Raw genomic sequence first — 15,983 nt, 5'->3', positions numbered from 1 at the left:
CTCCGATAAAAATCAAAATTTCCGGAATAAATGCGCCCTGCGGTCGCATTAAGGGATTTCTCTGCCGGTCGCAAGAAAGTCCTGTTACGACTCGAGGCGTTAATCGATTCGATTAGCCGAGACCTCCGATTATGGAGCAAGTGCGTTCGATCGCTGTACAAAACTCATTGACATGTACGGCCCGAAGTACCGGTGTGCTTACATGGGGCCGTTATTACCGCCCTCGCCTTTTACAGTAAAGCGCGGGCATTCCTTCGACCCTTCCTTTAGGACATTATTATCCGCGACAAAGACATGTCCGTACTTTTTACGCGTCGCTCGTCATTCTTATCACGCGCGTAATCGCCGGAATGGACGCCCCGAAGCGATCGAGAAACGCGATTCGAAACTCCGGCAACTTAAACATTGTATTGCCAAGAAGCATTTTTCAGCAATCATTTAAAATCTTAAATTGCCACGTAACATCGCGATAAATTACAACGCAATTTACGCGGTTATGTATTTTAATTATTTTTTTTATTAGGCTATTTGAAATAAATACGCGTTTCTATATGTATCGGCTTTTATTTTAAATATTTTTTCTCGTACCGACAATCTTTGTGGAATTTTCATTCGCGTAAATTGAGGGACGCCTGTATGATTTTGAACGACTTAAGAAAAACAAATTTGTTTTTGGGAATGTTCGTTCGATGTGTCATATTTTTTTTTACGCTCAATGGAAGATTAAACGCTTTTTGTCATTAAAATATTTAATTCGGCCCGTTGGGCGTCTGCGCGTTTCGGGTCCGCGGCGGGCGGAGTGGGGGCGTTCCCACTGACTCCCACCTCCAGGCGGCGCGCGCGGTCCGGGCATCAGTCGATCGCCGACCACGCGCGACGCGGAAGCTCGAGATCGTCGCTCCGCGAAATTCCGGCACGGTCTCTTCCGAGGTCCCCGCTGCGCCCAGTGACCCCGACACCTCGGGTCCGCGAGTTTTAGTGCACCCAATACAGCTAGGCACCGGTCTTCCGAGATGAGCACCCCGGTGAAGAAGGTCCCCATCCACCTGCAGGTGAGTCCAGCCCTCGATACACCCCTGCGTAGTCCCCGGGGACGCCACCGCGGCGGGGCGAGCGTTCCTTTGGAAACCGGATCGCGACGTTTGAACGATGTGCGCACTTCTTACCGGTTTTGCCAATTATTTTAACCCCTTTGCTGGACTTCCCTCGAGGAATCCCAAAATTCGGAAAAAATGGGCGCGTCCGAGCGCGGGTTGGCTGGACAAGTTCAAGGACTGGGTTCCTTCCCGGTGGGTCAAAGTTCAGAGCCCTCGGCTTCGATCGCTCGGACCTTTCGTAATTGTCCACTTTAGAAAGGTTAAAAAAAAAAATGTAGAATACGAAACAGGTTGGCAAAATTCGTTAGACTATTTATATACGAGCTAAACCGAGTTAAATTGTGAAACGATGGGCAGCCTTCGCTTCCCTATCGTAGCTGTAGTTAAGCCTGCGTCGATTATCCGTCACTTTTGATAAGAAAAAAAAAGTATATAATTTATATAACCCGAGGGTTCTCGCCCAGTAATGGTAAATTTTGAAACGATGAGCAGCCTTCGCTTCCCTATCGTAGCTGTAGTTAAGCCTGCGTCGATTATCCGTCACTTTTGATAAGAAAAAAAAAGTATATAATTTATATAACCCGAGGGTTCTCGCCCAGTAATGGTAAATTTTGAAACGATGAGCAGCCTTCGCTTCCCTATCGTAGCTGTAGTTAAGCCTGCGTCGATTATCCGTCACTTTTGATAAGAAAAAAAAAGTATATAATTTATATAGCTCGAGGGTTCTCGCGCAGTAAAGGTACCCCGTCGCCTCCTTCGGAAATTCGCGTTACGGTCATCGGCCAATCGACCACAAAAGCCGTATCGACTCTCGCCACTCTCATCCTCCTTATATAATACTATCGACAACGTGTGCGATAACCGATGAGGTGATTCGATGCATTTTTAATGGCGCGTTATACTCGCCAGGAGCGGTCACGTTGTATCCTCGTCGACTCTATTTCCAGAGGATGGAAGGACCTAGAAAGTAAAATAAATTAACGGGTTTACATCGACGTACTACTTCGCGTATGATACGGCACCTTAAAGGATAACGAAGGAGTCGCCGAGGAATCGATTGCGAGGAACGTTTAACGAGTTTCCCCGGAGAGTTCACGCAATCGCCTCGCGTTCGCGATTTTGAAGGCCTACGGTGCATAAAGTGCGGTAACGCGTACGCGTAATGCCGCAGAGGTCCATGGACTAGTGTCCTGAAATATCGATGAACGCGCACGAGAGAAACGACGGGAGAAAAAAAAATGAGTTGCTTAGAAACGGAAAATACAAAGCACGGGGGCGGACAGGGGTCGGGAATTTATTGGGTCTCTAATTTGTCCGGTTTCTCTCGAATTTCACAATTTTTTTTGGACCCGTTAAACGTTAGGAGCATCCTCCACGTGTTCCGGGATTTTCTTCCGAGTCGGGGAAAACGAGTTACGGCTTTGAGGAGCGGCCAAAGAAAGCACTAAAAAGCACGCGGCATCTGCGTACACGGCGAGGGCTTGTTGGGGGAAAAAAAAAAGTGAACGCTTCGCTTCACATTCTTTAAGCGCCTCTTACGGCGGACGGACGTTTATTGACATTTTTTACCGATCTGGGAAGATTCGAAGAGCGCGTCGGCGGAGGTCGAACATGGATGACCCTCGTGGGCGTTTTTCGAAATCTTGGCCGTAGAAAGTTGAGGACGAGTCCGAGGGTCGACACGGGACGAGAGCCGAGTAAATACAAGGAGAGCCGTCGCGAAGGAGGGAAAGTTTACGATCGCACCTAGATAATTGCGGGGATGGTAGCTTATTGATCCGAGAACCTTGGCGCCGCTCGCGCCAAACTGTCTCCTAAAAAGATACATCGGCCGCCCCTTCGCGTACGCGAGATTCGTCGGTCAGATTTCCCGAGGAAAATGGAACCCGATATCGCCGCGGAATATCTCGATTCGAGGATAAAAATAGAGATCGTTGAGCGACGTCCGGGATCCCGGAAACTAGGATTTCGCGGCGAGCGTCGAAAAGTCGGGCGGAATTTATCGACGCCGGGTCCACCGGCGTCTCGAAACGAGTATTTCATGCCAAAGGGAGAAACCGCCGCCATGCTGCATCCGCGTTTTCCGAGCCGCGGCGGAAACGCGAGCGGTCCGGAACCACCGGTAAGGATCGATAGTTCGTCGACACGACTGCGTCTGGTCTAAATTGCAGGAAATAAAAGGGCGACTCTCTCGCTTCAAAATAACGCCCTGGCGAAAAACGCACTAGCGATCGTCGCGTTGGAACCTACTCGTCCTTGGATTGTCGCTTTATTTCTCCGCAAATAGACTCGAGAGTTATCGACGCCATTGATATTTATATAGCTAAAGGTGCGTTGCAGGGGCCAGAGCTCGTGGTTCCGCGAATCGCCGGTCGCTGCTAAATGGTTTTCGAAAAGTCCGAGCCGGAGAGGTTTCGAAAAATCGCGGTGGGAATTTCAATTCGGCGAAAAACCTCGAGAGGTATCATTTTTGGTCGCTTTTTTTTTCTCGCGACTTTCGGCCGAAAACGCTTCCGGCGTCTAAATCGACGTCAGAAGGTTCAAGTACACGGCACGCAGGTTGTCGATTGTGCCCCAGGCATTATTCGCGATGTATAAATAGACACGTTACGTTGGGGAAGCCAGGTGTGACCTACGCCTGCCGTTTCCGGGGACTCGTTTGCAAACGAACTGGACCATGCCCAACGATTGCCTGACCCCTTTCGCGTTCCCCTCGGCGAGGCGAATCGCCGCGGTCGACGTCGATAACGTCTTTTGAAATTTTCCCGCTCCTTCGCTTTCCATTTATCCACCATGTCCGAAAATGGCCGATACTCGTGGCGAAGATCGACCGTCCAACGGATTGCGCGACTCTCGAGGGGGGTGCGGATAAAATAAACGGTGAAAATCGTTTTTCCACTTCTCGGGCCGATCGTCGCTCTTCGGGATTCGGAAAACACCTCGAAGAAGTCGGGGCAAGGAGGGCGGAATGCTCGGAACCAGGAAGCGCCAAGAGTATTGATTGAACGAACCTACACGGGGCGATGCTCGTCCCTAGTAGGTAGAGCCCCTAGAAAAGTAGAGTCCAAACGCCCAACGCTCGAATTAAGGGACATAGCGGGCGACAAGAGCGCGCCCGAAGGCTTTTCCTTCCTCCCTATATTTTCTTTCTCGCGGTTTATCGACCACCGCGCGCGATTTCCACGTACGTCCTCGCGAGGGGGCAAGAGACGAATTGCGGCGGGGATCTTCTTTCGCAGAGGCTCTAGTCGCGTGCCTTAAACTTCTTGGCCGTCGCCGCATCTTTTGCTATAGGTCGAGCCTCGGTGACGTCACGGGGAATTGCAGAGATTTTGCGCTATTTCAACCCGACGATCGAATAATTCGCATTCGTGTCGGGGCGTACCCGTTATTCCCAATTCGGGCGATTCGAGTCGCAATTGAGGGACAATTGAAATTCGGGAGCAATAAGGCGGTCTTATCCGACGTTGGTTAAAATACACGGTTTCCGGAGGGAATACCACCTCGGGGCGATCCGGGTCGGCCGTTTTCCGATACCGGTCTTGGGAAAATGGCCGAACGGGGACGAGGCTTCGATTCCAACAGGTGAAACGTATCGCCGAGCAACTTTCCACGGGCTCGTTGGGCAACGACGCTTCCCTTTAAAGTGCACGCGCGTAGTTTCTCCCGGCGCTCCTTTCTTTCTTTTATTTTTTTATTTTTTTTCCTTTTATCCGTTCGGCATTCCGCAATTAGCCTTAAACGGTCCACAAAAATACCGGCCGGTTCAAGGGTCCCTCGTGGCGACGATTAGCCGCACTTTTGATTCCCCTCGTTGACGGGATAAACAAAGAAGCGACGAGCGGGGCGTATTAATTTCAGGGAGCCCGGGGTCCGCGAACCGAACCCATAACCGATCCCATAACCGCCGGGTGGAACACATAAGCTCGGAAGCCCGGGGCCATAACTCGTTTCTAGAATGCCAAGGTCTCGTTCGCGAGGGAACCGCAAAGATGCGAGCCGCGATTTTAAAGGCGATCCTAAAAGAGAGCGGATACCGTCCGGGGGACTCGTTCGGGAAATTCTTCGTCTTTATCGTCTATATATTTATTTTTATCGCCACTAGTAATAATAAGGGGCTGGATCGCGGTCCATTTCGGGGCGCACGAAAATCCTTTGATGGGGACCGTTAAAAAATTAGACCGTACCCTCGAATTTCACGCACGGGTTGCCCTTAATTCGAAACAACTCCGGCATTTACGGTTTGGCCGAGGCGATTAGGATCGGTGTCACAAAGGCCCGGGGCAAAGGGTGGGTCCGATTCGAAGGGTTGGGACGATTATACGGGGAACGGAGGAAATCCATATTCGAGGGCGCCATGGGGCGGCCTCGGACGAGGGGGCGTCGCGGTGGACCTTCAAAGTGCGTCTCGCCTGCGAGGGTCGCTCCGATGCTCTCTGAGCCTTTATCCTTGTCTTTGTCCCTCTAACTTACACTCTCGGCGAGCTGGGAAAGTGCAATGTCCTCGAAAAGAGGGTCGCGGGGACGTGCATCGCGATGCGTGGAAGGAAAAGAATAGGGAGGAAAAACTAATCCATGGATGGAAACTTCGGCGCGAATGCAAATGAGGAAAAGGGGGTCCAGGAGAGACCGGCTCCGATCGACCGGAAAGTAATCCCGACGGAACGGGAAGCCTAATGGTGTTTCCATTACCCCGCAGCTGGGAAAACAAGGATTTCACGGAATTTTAGGGAATTTACCGAGGTTTTGGGTGTTAAAAAAAAAAAAATCGTTTTATGGATCCATCCGGCCCCGAATCCTCGTTTCGGCAAATCGAGAAAAGCGAACTCGAGACATCGCGGTCGCCGCCTAGTTTCCCAGATGACGCGTTTATTTTCGGACGTAGTTGGGTCACGGCGAGTCTACGGCGATTTTCCGCGTGCGTAAATTCTCTACCTACTTTCCGGCCGGCCTGAATCTCGAAGCCCAATTTCCCGTGTTCCCCGAGGAGGATCGTCGTTCTCTCCCTCTTGGCCCCTCGTCCTCGAAATAAGCCGACGTTTCATTCACGACTCGCCTCGCGACCGATTCCCGATCTCGAAGATCTTACGACCCTCCTTTAAAGGAGGTCGTAACTCGCTCGTTTCTTTTTCCCCGTTTTCTTCCGGGGTTGCAACATCTGCAGAAAACGTGCGGGCGAACGCGGTATTATGACAGGCCGAGGAAAGACGAAGCCGCATACGACGTGGCCGCCTATTTTCGTGAAAAAGCCGCCGACGCGGGTTAACGCGCGGAACGAGGCTTCAAATTAAAAATAGATATCTGCCGGTGAGGAAAGACCGAAATAAGTGCCGATCCTCTTCCCGTCCACCGGTGGCCGTAAATCCGCACCACTTTGCCGTTTTCTCCGGACGTTCGCCGACTTTTTTTCTTTTCTCATGCTCCTCTCTTCGTCTGTTCAGAGCGCGCAAAATCGACTGCTCATAAAGAACGGCAAGGTGGTCAACGAGGACGGAATCATCGACAGCGACGTGTACATCGAGGATGGAATCATCAAGTGAGTACGCGAATTCCCCCCCCTTGGAGAATAAATGTTACAGTTTTTATATGACCCCCTTCTCGCCGGGAATCTTTCTTAAACGTCGGTTCTACTTTTTTAAGCCTGTCCTCCCCCTTGTTGTCGCTCGCCGTAATTGGACGCGACGTCGGAGTAATTTCCCGCGAGCGGACACGTAATCGCGGGCGCATCCGCTAAAACTCGATCCCTCGAAGTGTCACGATCGCTTGGCTTGGCGTCGGTCGAATGGTGAGGACGTACCTTCGGAGGGTACACGCGTGACGTTGCACCCGCCCGACACGCGATACGCGTCGTCTCGTATAGGTGAACGGGGACGCAAAACGATACTCTTATCGTTAGCCATTGACTGCGACGCGTACGCGAGAGAAGGTCGGAAGTTCAACGCGTGACCTCGGCTCTTTGCGTTTCCTCTTGAAGAATAACACAATGCGCCATTATGTAACAAAAGCATGGTTTGCGCTTTATTATGCACAGGCACGGAGAACGAATATGGAAACTTTTTCGTCCTAGAACGTTTTGAGACTCTTTCCGTCGCGGAAAGGCCAACTTTAGGTACCGAAGGCAGTCGCGAAAAGGCGTAAATCATGTTTGCGGTACATAGAGGAATTTTTTCATTTCCGATAACCCCTTCGCCCGGATCGGCGACAAGACAGATCGGGAATAAAAACTGCGCGGTTCCCAGGGGTGGCTAATTGGACTCGATACTCTCTCCCCTTCTCGATCGGGTCATCGTTTCGACCCGAATCTCCCGAATAGAGGATCGGAGGAGGTCGTACGGTAATCCCGCCACTTTGCGGGAACGCGAGTCGAGCGTTGATTGTTTTTCCTCCATGCGGAGTGTCGACACCCGGCGAGGCCCTTCTCCGAATGGGTTACACCCGCGGTTTATCGTTAACGCGGCGGGCGCTCTTACGTCGGGACGGGTTTGCACTCTTTGGCGATAACGAGGGTGTTAATGAATTTCCAGACAGCTCGGCAGGAACCTCATTATACCCGGAGGGACCAGGACGATCGACGCTCGAGGGAAGTACGTCATGCCCGGTGGGATCGATCCCCATACGCACTTCGAGCTGGAGCTGATGGGCGCCACCACGGTGGACGATTTCTACCAAGGTACCAAGGCCGCGGTCGCGGGAGGAACCACCATGGTCATCGACTTCGTCATCCCCAAAAAGGACGAGAATCTCCTCGAGGCCTACGAGAGGTACAGGGCGACCGCTGACGAGAAGGTCTGCTGCGATTACGCCCTCCACGTCGCCGTCACCTCGTGGGGCCCCAAGGTACGAAAGGCCCCTCTGGGCGAAATTGGGTTCTGGCTCGCTCGTCGACCCTTTGACTCCCATTTTAGATGAAATTTATCTCCGCCGAGTGTATCGCTGGGGCGGGAATTCGTGATTTAGCGGACCAAAAGTGTCACATCCTGCACGCCGTCTACCAGGCCGGTTGATAATGACAGCGGTGATTGATAATAAATGCCGCCGGGTGGACCGTCCTCCGAGGGTTAAACGAACGCGAGGCAGGATGTGACATCGTCTCTTGTTCGAGACGAGAAACCGCGTCAGGAGAAAAATTTTAATATCAAGCGAGCCCCGATTACCAATTTCCTAGATGTTCGAGGCGGAGACGCTATCGCGATTAACGCGCTCTCGTTTGCACCCGCGTCAAAATAGGAGCGCGCTCTGATTAAACTTTTCATCCCCGCGAGCATCGCGGCAAGTACGCCCTCGTGGGGCACGGTCTCAGAAGTAACCGCCGTCAATTACGTCTCATTATCGCGGTAATTAATTTTTCTCGTTAATATTAATGCCGCGGGCTCTCTCCGATGTACTCGCTAACAATCCCGAGGCACCCGTAACGCGAGCATGCGACTACGTCCAGTCGTTAAACGCACACGTTTCCAACGTCTTTGACCCGATATTCCGCTAAACGCGATCTGTCGGTCGTATGTTAATACCCGGAGTTTACCGGGAGGTCGTCGACCGTGCGTGGTCCAGTTCGCACGACCCCAACCGTGCTCGCTCCAATTTATGAATTTTCCTGAATTCGTCGCGATTCATCCTCGACCGCGTGAGAACGCTCGACTCGAGGCCGCGCTTTGTAGGGGCAATTGGATTCTCCTTGCGGTTTATTTTATTTCGCTTCTTTTTATCGATCCAAGCTGTCGCGCGATGCCGGCTTCTTTGAGAAAGCCTCTCTCTCGTCCGGCCTAGGCGAAGTATTAAATGTGCGCGACGTTGCGACAGAATTGGACCGCCGTTACCCGGAGCGGAACTCTTTCGGGGAAGCGCTTATTCGATTTCTGTCCTCCGCGCTCAACTTACCGTATAATCGGTAAGGTGAAACAAGGCATGGGTTACCGGCTCGTCGTGGAAAGTCGAGGTGCCTCGTTGCACTTGGACTCGTTTGCTGCTCCGTTTAATTGACCGGGATTGGCCAGGTGGAAAACGGTCAACGAGACGTCGCGAGTCTGTCATTTTACGTATATCTCCGAACTTGGGCGCTTCGATACCTCGATGCGGTCGAATCTAATTACGAAACGGACAATGTGGCTCGTCGGTGTTTACTCGAAACGCGATGTCTAGGTTAAGGGATACAATGGTACGCGGAAATTACCGTGGAAAATTGCGGCCGGGACGAACAATGAACTCGCTGACCGTGTTTTTACGATTACGATCGCACATCTATGGTAACGACGAGCCCCTCGTTGAACGTCAATAGGATTAGGTCAACTTAACTGTTACACGGTCAGCATTTGAAACCCGACTGGAAACTGACGAGAGACGAGTTCCGACCGTGTCACTCGGTCGCGGTGCTCGTTCGATCGAATTTCCGAGGAGCTAAAAAAGTCCCCGCAACGGCCGAAGAACCAACCGCGCAATCGTATGTTAATTGCAAACATTTCTCTATGGGAAAATATTCTTCCGCGACGGAGGACCGTGTTTCCTGGGTCGGAGAAACCGGCGCTTTCTCTCGTTTCTAAATACGTACGGCGAGCTTCTTCCTGGGCGTAACTCTTACGAAATTGCCAGCAAAGCGTTATCTCCTCGCGATTCGGTTTCACTTTGCGTTTCCTCGGGCTAGGAACGGTGGATAAAACGCGCCTCGGGTGCCCTGGCCATTCGCCTTCCAACGAGTTGGCTGCTTTTTGCCCGTTAGATTTCATTGATAATTTTTGAAATTTCTTTTCGCCGATAAAGGTACCGTGCAAAGTGCGGTAGCCCTATCGAGCGCTCGATGAAACCCGCGATACGGATTTATCGTCTCGTGAGGCCGACCGTCTGGAAACGACTCGATGCGATAGCTAAATTAGCCGTCATATCGGCCGCGGATGGTTTCGTGCAGAAGTTGATTGTTTTACTTTGCACGCAAGGCAAGGAGTTATTTAGGAGAGTATCGATCTCGGCCGATTTTGCGTCAAGGTTGAACGAGCAAGGAACTGCAATCGCGCCTAGCCGTTATATCGATGTCTAAAAAGGGTCGTCAAGGGAGAACCAAACGACCTAGTTAAATTTCTCTTAAGGTTACGTATAGGACGCCCTTCTATAAGCGTTTGAGAGCATTTCAACGAGTCGATTATAATTTTCCGTGTTTTTCAGATAAAGCAAGAAATGGAGACCCTGGTTAGGGACTACGGGATCAACAGTTTCAAGGTCTTCATGGCTTATCGCGATCTCTATATGCTGAGGGATCCGGAGCTGATCGAGGTCTTCAGCGCCTGCAAGAGTATCGGAGCCATTGCCCAAGTCCACGCCGAGAACGGCGACTTGATCGACGCGGTGAGAACCATTCTCTCGAACGACGACTCCCGACATCTCGAAAGTAGAAGGCGAACGTCCGTTTAAAAATATTGCCGTTTCAGAACGTGAAGAGGTTACTCGCCTCGGGAGTGACCGGCCCGGAAGGACACGAGATGTCTCGCCCCGAGGAAGTCGAGGCCGAGGCTGTCAACAGAGCCTGCGTTATCGCTAACCAGGTGCGTACACTGTACAAACACCGCACCAAGGTTCACGGCCCGTCCCACCACCTCCGTAGAAAATTACGCTTTACTTGTCGGTAGAAGCTGCCTTGTTTGCGTATATTTATTTCCCGTTTATCCCCCGAGTAGCGCGTCCACGCATCCCTTTGTTTGGCGCTTCTCGTGGAAACTCGTAAACGTCGTTCGACGGTATCCTCGGGTCGGGGGAAATTTATAAAACGATATACTCGATCGACCGACCCCATCGATTTCGTCTTCCGTGTTCCATCCAGTCCGACTCGAAATGGCCGGCGAGTCTCCGCGCGTTCCCGGTGACGGACGTGGGTGATAATCTGATGGCACGCATAGGTCGAGTGTCCGCTGTACGTAGTGCATGTGATGAGCCGTAGTGCGGCGGAAATGCTCGAGGCGGCCCGGAAGCGCGGCGGGTGCGTTTGGGGCGAGACCCTGGCAGCCGCTCTCGGTACCGACGGCTCCAACTACAGGCACGCTTGCTGGAGACACGCCGCAGGGCACGTCGTCAGCCCGCCCCTCAGGCCGGACCCGGAAACGCCGAGGGTCCTCATGCACAAATTAGCCACGTGAGTCGACCCCCTTCGCGACCTCAGGGTTTTCGAGCGAGCCTCCTTCGGCCGGGAGATACGAAGCATTTCGAGTTCACCTCCCCGGGCGGATTGGAAAACCGTAATTCGCTCGGCGAGAAGGAAGCGCGTCTCTCGCGCACCGCCGGCACTCGGGTCGATCGCGGAGCATGAGAATCTCGACGAGGTCCCACGGACGAATGCGTCTCCCCGTTGAATCGCGCGCATCGTACACGCATGTCTATAGCAGCTGCCGTTGGTCACAGTTTTTCTTTGCCGTATTGATTTTTCAGTTCATTTATTAGGAACATCCGAGCACGGTTCCCCCTTGTCGTCGAGCCTTTCGTTGCGGCACGTTCCTTGACGGCGTTTCCGCCGCGGTCGGGGCCGATGGACGCTATTTGCTTATCGGCGAACATCGGCCCCGATCGCGGGGGTTCGCCTTCTCGCCGAATAGAGGAGGGCGAATAAATTGAGTTAAACCACCCCCCATGGGAAAATGTCGGCGTTTAGGTGAATTGTCCGCTGTACGTCTCGGCGGTAACGAGCGGGTCCGCCGCCGACGTCGTTTCCGCAAAGCGGTCCGATGGAGCCGTCGTTTTCGGCGAAGCTCTGGCGGGTAGCGTCGGGGTCGACGGGAGCGAGCAGTACGGCAAGAATCTCGAAAAAGCCATTCGGTTCGTTACGAGCCCGCCTCTGAGACCGGACCCTACGACGCCCACTTACTTGATGGAGCAACTGGCCCAGTAAGTACCGTTCCGAGAAAAGAATCTATCCCATGTGGCGAGGGCCTTCTCGACGTCGGCCGTGACCCTTTTCAGCGATCCTTTTTGCGTCTCCTTTGACTTCCGATTCCTCTTCGAGGTTCAAGGGTAAGCACGGGACGAGCCGTAAATTTTATTGCGCGACATCGTTGTCATTCGACTGGTGTTTCAGACTCGAGGAGTACATCGACGGTGGAATTTAATTCGATGCGTCGCACTTGCTCGACGGGACGAATTACGTCAGTTTCACGTGTCTCCGTTCCACGCCGGGCAAGCGATCCTCGCGCTGCGTGGAGTAGCGTAGGTGTAGAGTAAGCGCTCGTAAACGCGTTGCGTAATCACATTAAGGTCGTCCAGGGACGGCCGGCAAAGGAAAACTGTTTTTAACGTCGGTTCGTCAAATCGAGTCGCGAAGTCGCGATCGCGTTTCTCCCTTCCCGATCGGGGATCGTTCCGTCCTATCCGAGATTGGACGTTCCGGGGTACGTAGACGACCGTTTCCCGGGCGGGGGAAAGTCCGGTTACGTTAACGAGACGTTCGCGTTTCGCAGAGACGGCCTGCAAGTCACGGCCAGCGATAACTGTACGTTCAGCTCCGAGCAGAAGGCGCTGGGCAAGGACGACTTCTCCAAGATCCCCACCGGGATCAACGGGGTCGAGGACCGGATGTCCGTGGTCTGGGAAAAGGGAGTCCACGCGGGAATCATGGACCCGACGAGGTTCGTGGCCGTGACGAGCACGAACGCTGCCAGGATCTTCAACTTGTACCCGAGAAAGGGCGTCATAGCCCTCGGATCGGACGCCGACATCGTCGTCTGGGACCCCAACCGGAAACGAACCATTTCCGCCGAGACTCACGTCCAGGCGGTGGACTTTAACATTTTCGAGGTACTCGGGCATTCGCGTCACCGAACGATTTTTTTTTTTTTATACGATCGACGGCATAAGGTGATCGCGACGATTCTCCGCTGCTTACAGGGAATGGAGGTTCACGGAGTGCCCGAATACGTGATCGTCAGTGGACGCGTCTGCGTGGACGAGGGCGACGTCAAGGCGGTCCACGGGTTCGGGAAGTTCATCGAGACCCCCGCCTATTCGCCCTACGTATACGACTTGGTCAGCGAAAGGGAGAAGGTGAGCCTCGAGTAGTCGTAGGACGTTCTCCCATCGTTTAGACCGGGGTAGAAATAAAAAAGACGCCTTTCGGGTTCCAGCGACCGCGCGGAATCGCGAGGTCGGATGCCGAGGCGAAGAGGTTCGCCGAGGAGGACGCCGTGCTCGCGAAGGCGAAGGAAGCGGCCAGAGCAGCGGCCGCGGCCGCCGCCGCGAGGGCCAATCAGCAAAACGGAACCCACGAGGTGCACAAACCGAAGCTGACGGCCATCATCTGCGCGCCGACATTGCCGGACTCCGCGGTGGTGACGCCGTCCTCCAAGGGACCGCGTCTCGAGGGCCAGAGGAACCTCCAGGATTCGACCTTCTCTATCAGCGGTATTTATACGTAGACCTACTCGTTTTCGTTTCCTTGGCTTGTAAAAAAAATCAGGGTGTAGGTTGGTGGAACGGTTGAAATCGTTGTGGCTAAACGGTGGCGTGGTCGATTGTTGCAGAGGACGTCGACGAGGCGCATCGTGCATGCATCCGCGTCAACAATCCGCCAGGTGGTCGCAGTGCGGGAGGTTTTTGGTAATTTGTCCCTGTCACCAGTTTGCTTTTTTGCGCAAAGAACAGAAACGAAGAATTCTTGAGAGTTCCCTCGCCTCGGTACATCCCTGATCCCCGGCGTGCTCGTTCATCGTTCTCATTCATCCTCGACGCTCATCCCCCACATTCCGATCGACCGTACCAGCTTTCGTAGCTTCGCTAATCACCAAATATTAAACGTTAAGTTTTCACTGTTGTTCCAATCGATCAAGGTCTGTCCCTTGCAAGGAGGATTCGGAGGCTACGATCCGTTAGGTCGGGCACCAACATCCGTCTACGTCATTTCTCGGAAAAATACCTCTTTTCATGTTCACTCGTTTACGGTTTCGTCATCGCGCTTGCCGAATTCGCCTTCGTCTCTAGCATCCAAACGTTGCCTAATTATTTTGTTCAGTTGTCACGGTTTTGTTGGGCATCGGACATCTTTGGTCCGTGTAACGCAATGGCGAATTTTCGGCACGTTACGTTACGCTAGCTTTACGTTTTTTTACTCCGACTTTGGATCTTTCCGAGGGAAGGCACTTTCGTCGACAAGGGCTTGGATTTCTCTTTAGCGTGTTTTGTCGTTTTACGGTCCGACTTGACGAGCCCGTTGGTGGAAATATATTTATCGGAAGCCGTAGAGCCCGTGGAACGGATCGCTCCAAAGTTTCGAGTGTTAATTATTTATTGTGTATAGATATATTGCCAGATGTATTCGGAATAGCGACCTGACTTATTACCCCGGTGAAAGTAAACGATTCCGCAGCGGTGCTTGGGAACAAAGGAAACTGACAAGAAAGGGGGAAACGTTAAGTTTTTTTTTTCTTTCGTTTATAGTTGCGTACCGTATAGGCTTAGTTGTACGATAATGAATAAGTTAACGTTTGTAAGCAGTTCGTTGTCACGCAGTATGTTATTCGCATAGCACCCACATTAATTCGTACATATGCATATTAATTCGTACGTATGCGAAAGAACAAGGGGGTGAATAAAAAGTGTACGTTTACGCGTTGAAAAGAAAAAAAAAATGTCACGAGAATGTATCTCGAGGATGCAGCGGATATCGTGGATAAACGTAGCGATTCTTATTCGGACATGCGTCGCAACGTTTACAAAGGCTATTCAAAAAGCATTTCGCGGTTTTGGGGGATTTCAAGATTTTTTTAACCGATGAAAGACGTAAAAAAAAAAATTGACAACCTTCCCGGAAGGACTTTACCTTATCAATTTTATACTGTAAGCTTCTCGCTTGCGACTAGTGAAGGGAAACACGTTAAACTAGACTCGGTGACTCCCTGACACTTAAATTATCCATGCCTTTGACATTCGCTGATAACTTTCATGATGGACTATTCATTTTCATAGTCGTATTCAAAGGTACAGGCGCAACAACTAGAGATAGAATATTATCTTGGTATTATCGCCGATAACGGCGATAACGAGGTATTATTATAGTGATACTACTTATTCGCACATCTTGGACAAACGTGTGAGATCTACGATCGGAATAAATCGAGGAAGAACGAACTTGTCCAGGTTTTGGCTATGACAACGTATCGAAGTCAATGTTCTCGAAGTGGAGAATTTTTTAACTAATAGCCAAGAATGTTTAAGATCGACATATCGAATTTGAAGGGGCAAAGAGGGCGACCATCTTAAAGACGTGAATGCAAGTTCTCTAAATTCGATCGCAGACTTTTCACGCTTGTTCCACCGAAGTCGACTACCATTTCACTTGCATTGTTTCGATAAAATGACCTCACTGCATTTTCGACATAGCATTTTCACATCACGGGCGGACACGAGTAAACATGGTCTACGTAACATTTTCTACTAGATTTTATATCGCGGTCGTATATTTCAAATTTTTCGACGAAATTTTCTATAGGATCAAAAGATTGTAGGTCGAGATAACGTGCCGGATAAAGTAGAAGAAATTGAGATCTGCACGAGGGTCGAAAGTTCGGGATTTAAAGTAACGAGCTAAATTGTCGGAAGGTCTTCCGAACAATGTCGAGACGACATGTCTGTCACACGGGTTCCAGTATTCTAATATCGCGCGCTCAAGAAATGATAAGAAAAAAAAAGCTTTTTGATCAGCGTTAACAGCATAAGCATTAAACTGTGTTCACGTTCAGTGACCTTGGGTATTCAGAAAAATGATACATATTCTAATCGGTATATAGGATACAGGTAAAGTATCCGTGTCTGTTATTTAATGTATGTGGTTGCTTTAAATAAATATAACGATATGAATAATAATACTGAATAACAATGGTTTGGTGCATGTTCGTTAATATTCTTGAGTAAGTTGCGAAGGTA

The 15,983-nt window shown here is 51.3% G+C and overlaps 1 protein-coding gene across 2 annotated transcripts; it reads left to right on the top strand.

The window, feature by feature from the left end:
- Nucleotides 1–703: 703 nt before the first annotated feature.
- LOC105699772 (dihydropyrimidinase) lies at nt 704–15,933 on the top strand. Of its 2 annotated transcripts, none has more exons than XM_012425059.2 (10): nt 704–1,052; nt 6,539–6,633; nt 7,622–7,934; nt 10,251–10,430; nt 10,514–10,627; nt 11,725–11,957; nt 12,527–12,863; nt 12,954–13,109; nt 13,190–13,466; nt 13,586–15,933. In XM_012425059.2, the coding sequence occupies exons 1-10, from the start codon at nt 1,014–1,016 to the stop codon at nt 13,663–13,665; spliced, it is 1,824 nt and encodes a 607-aa protein (XP_012280482.1). In that variant the 5' UTR covers nt 704–1,013; the 3' UTR covers nt 13,666–15,933. The 2 variants fall into 2 exon arrangements, with proteins under 2 accessions (XP_012280482.1, XP_012280481.1); XM_012425058.2 differs by lacking the exon at nt 11,725–11,957 and adding an exon at nt 10,979–11,211 and having other exon boundaries at nt 715–1,052.
- The last annotated feature ends 50 nt before the right edge of the window (nt 15,934–15,983 follow it).

This window comes from Orussus abietinus, unplaced genomic scaffold (assembly GCF_000612105.2).
Source record: "Orussus abietinus isolate OABI.00-Male unplaced genomic scaffold, Oabi_2.0 scaffold10, whole genome shotgun sequence".
In the NCBI taxonomy this organism is placed as follows: Eukaryota; Metazoa; Arthropoda; class Insecta; order Hymenoptera; family Orussidae; genus Orussus; species Orussus abietinus.
The sequence above is the reverse complement of the archived record's forward strand: the minus strand, read 5'-3'. Positions and strand labels throughout refer to the sequence as shown.

Coding starts and splice junctions, on each gene's coding strand:
- LOC105699772 (XM_012425059.2), top strand. CDS start 1,014: ATGAGCACCCCGGTGAAGAAGGTCCCCATCCACCTGCAG. Junction 1,053..6,538: donor AGGTCCCCATCCACCTGCAG/GTGAGTCCAGCC, acceptor TCGTCTGTTCAG/AGCGCGCAAAATCGACTGCT. Junction 10,628..11,724: donor CCTGCGTTATCGCTAACCAG/GTGCGTACACTG, acceptor GTCGGCGTTTAG/GTGAATTGTCCGCTGTACGT.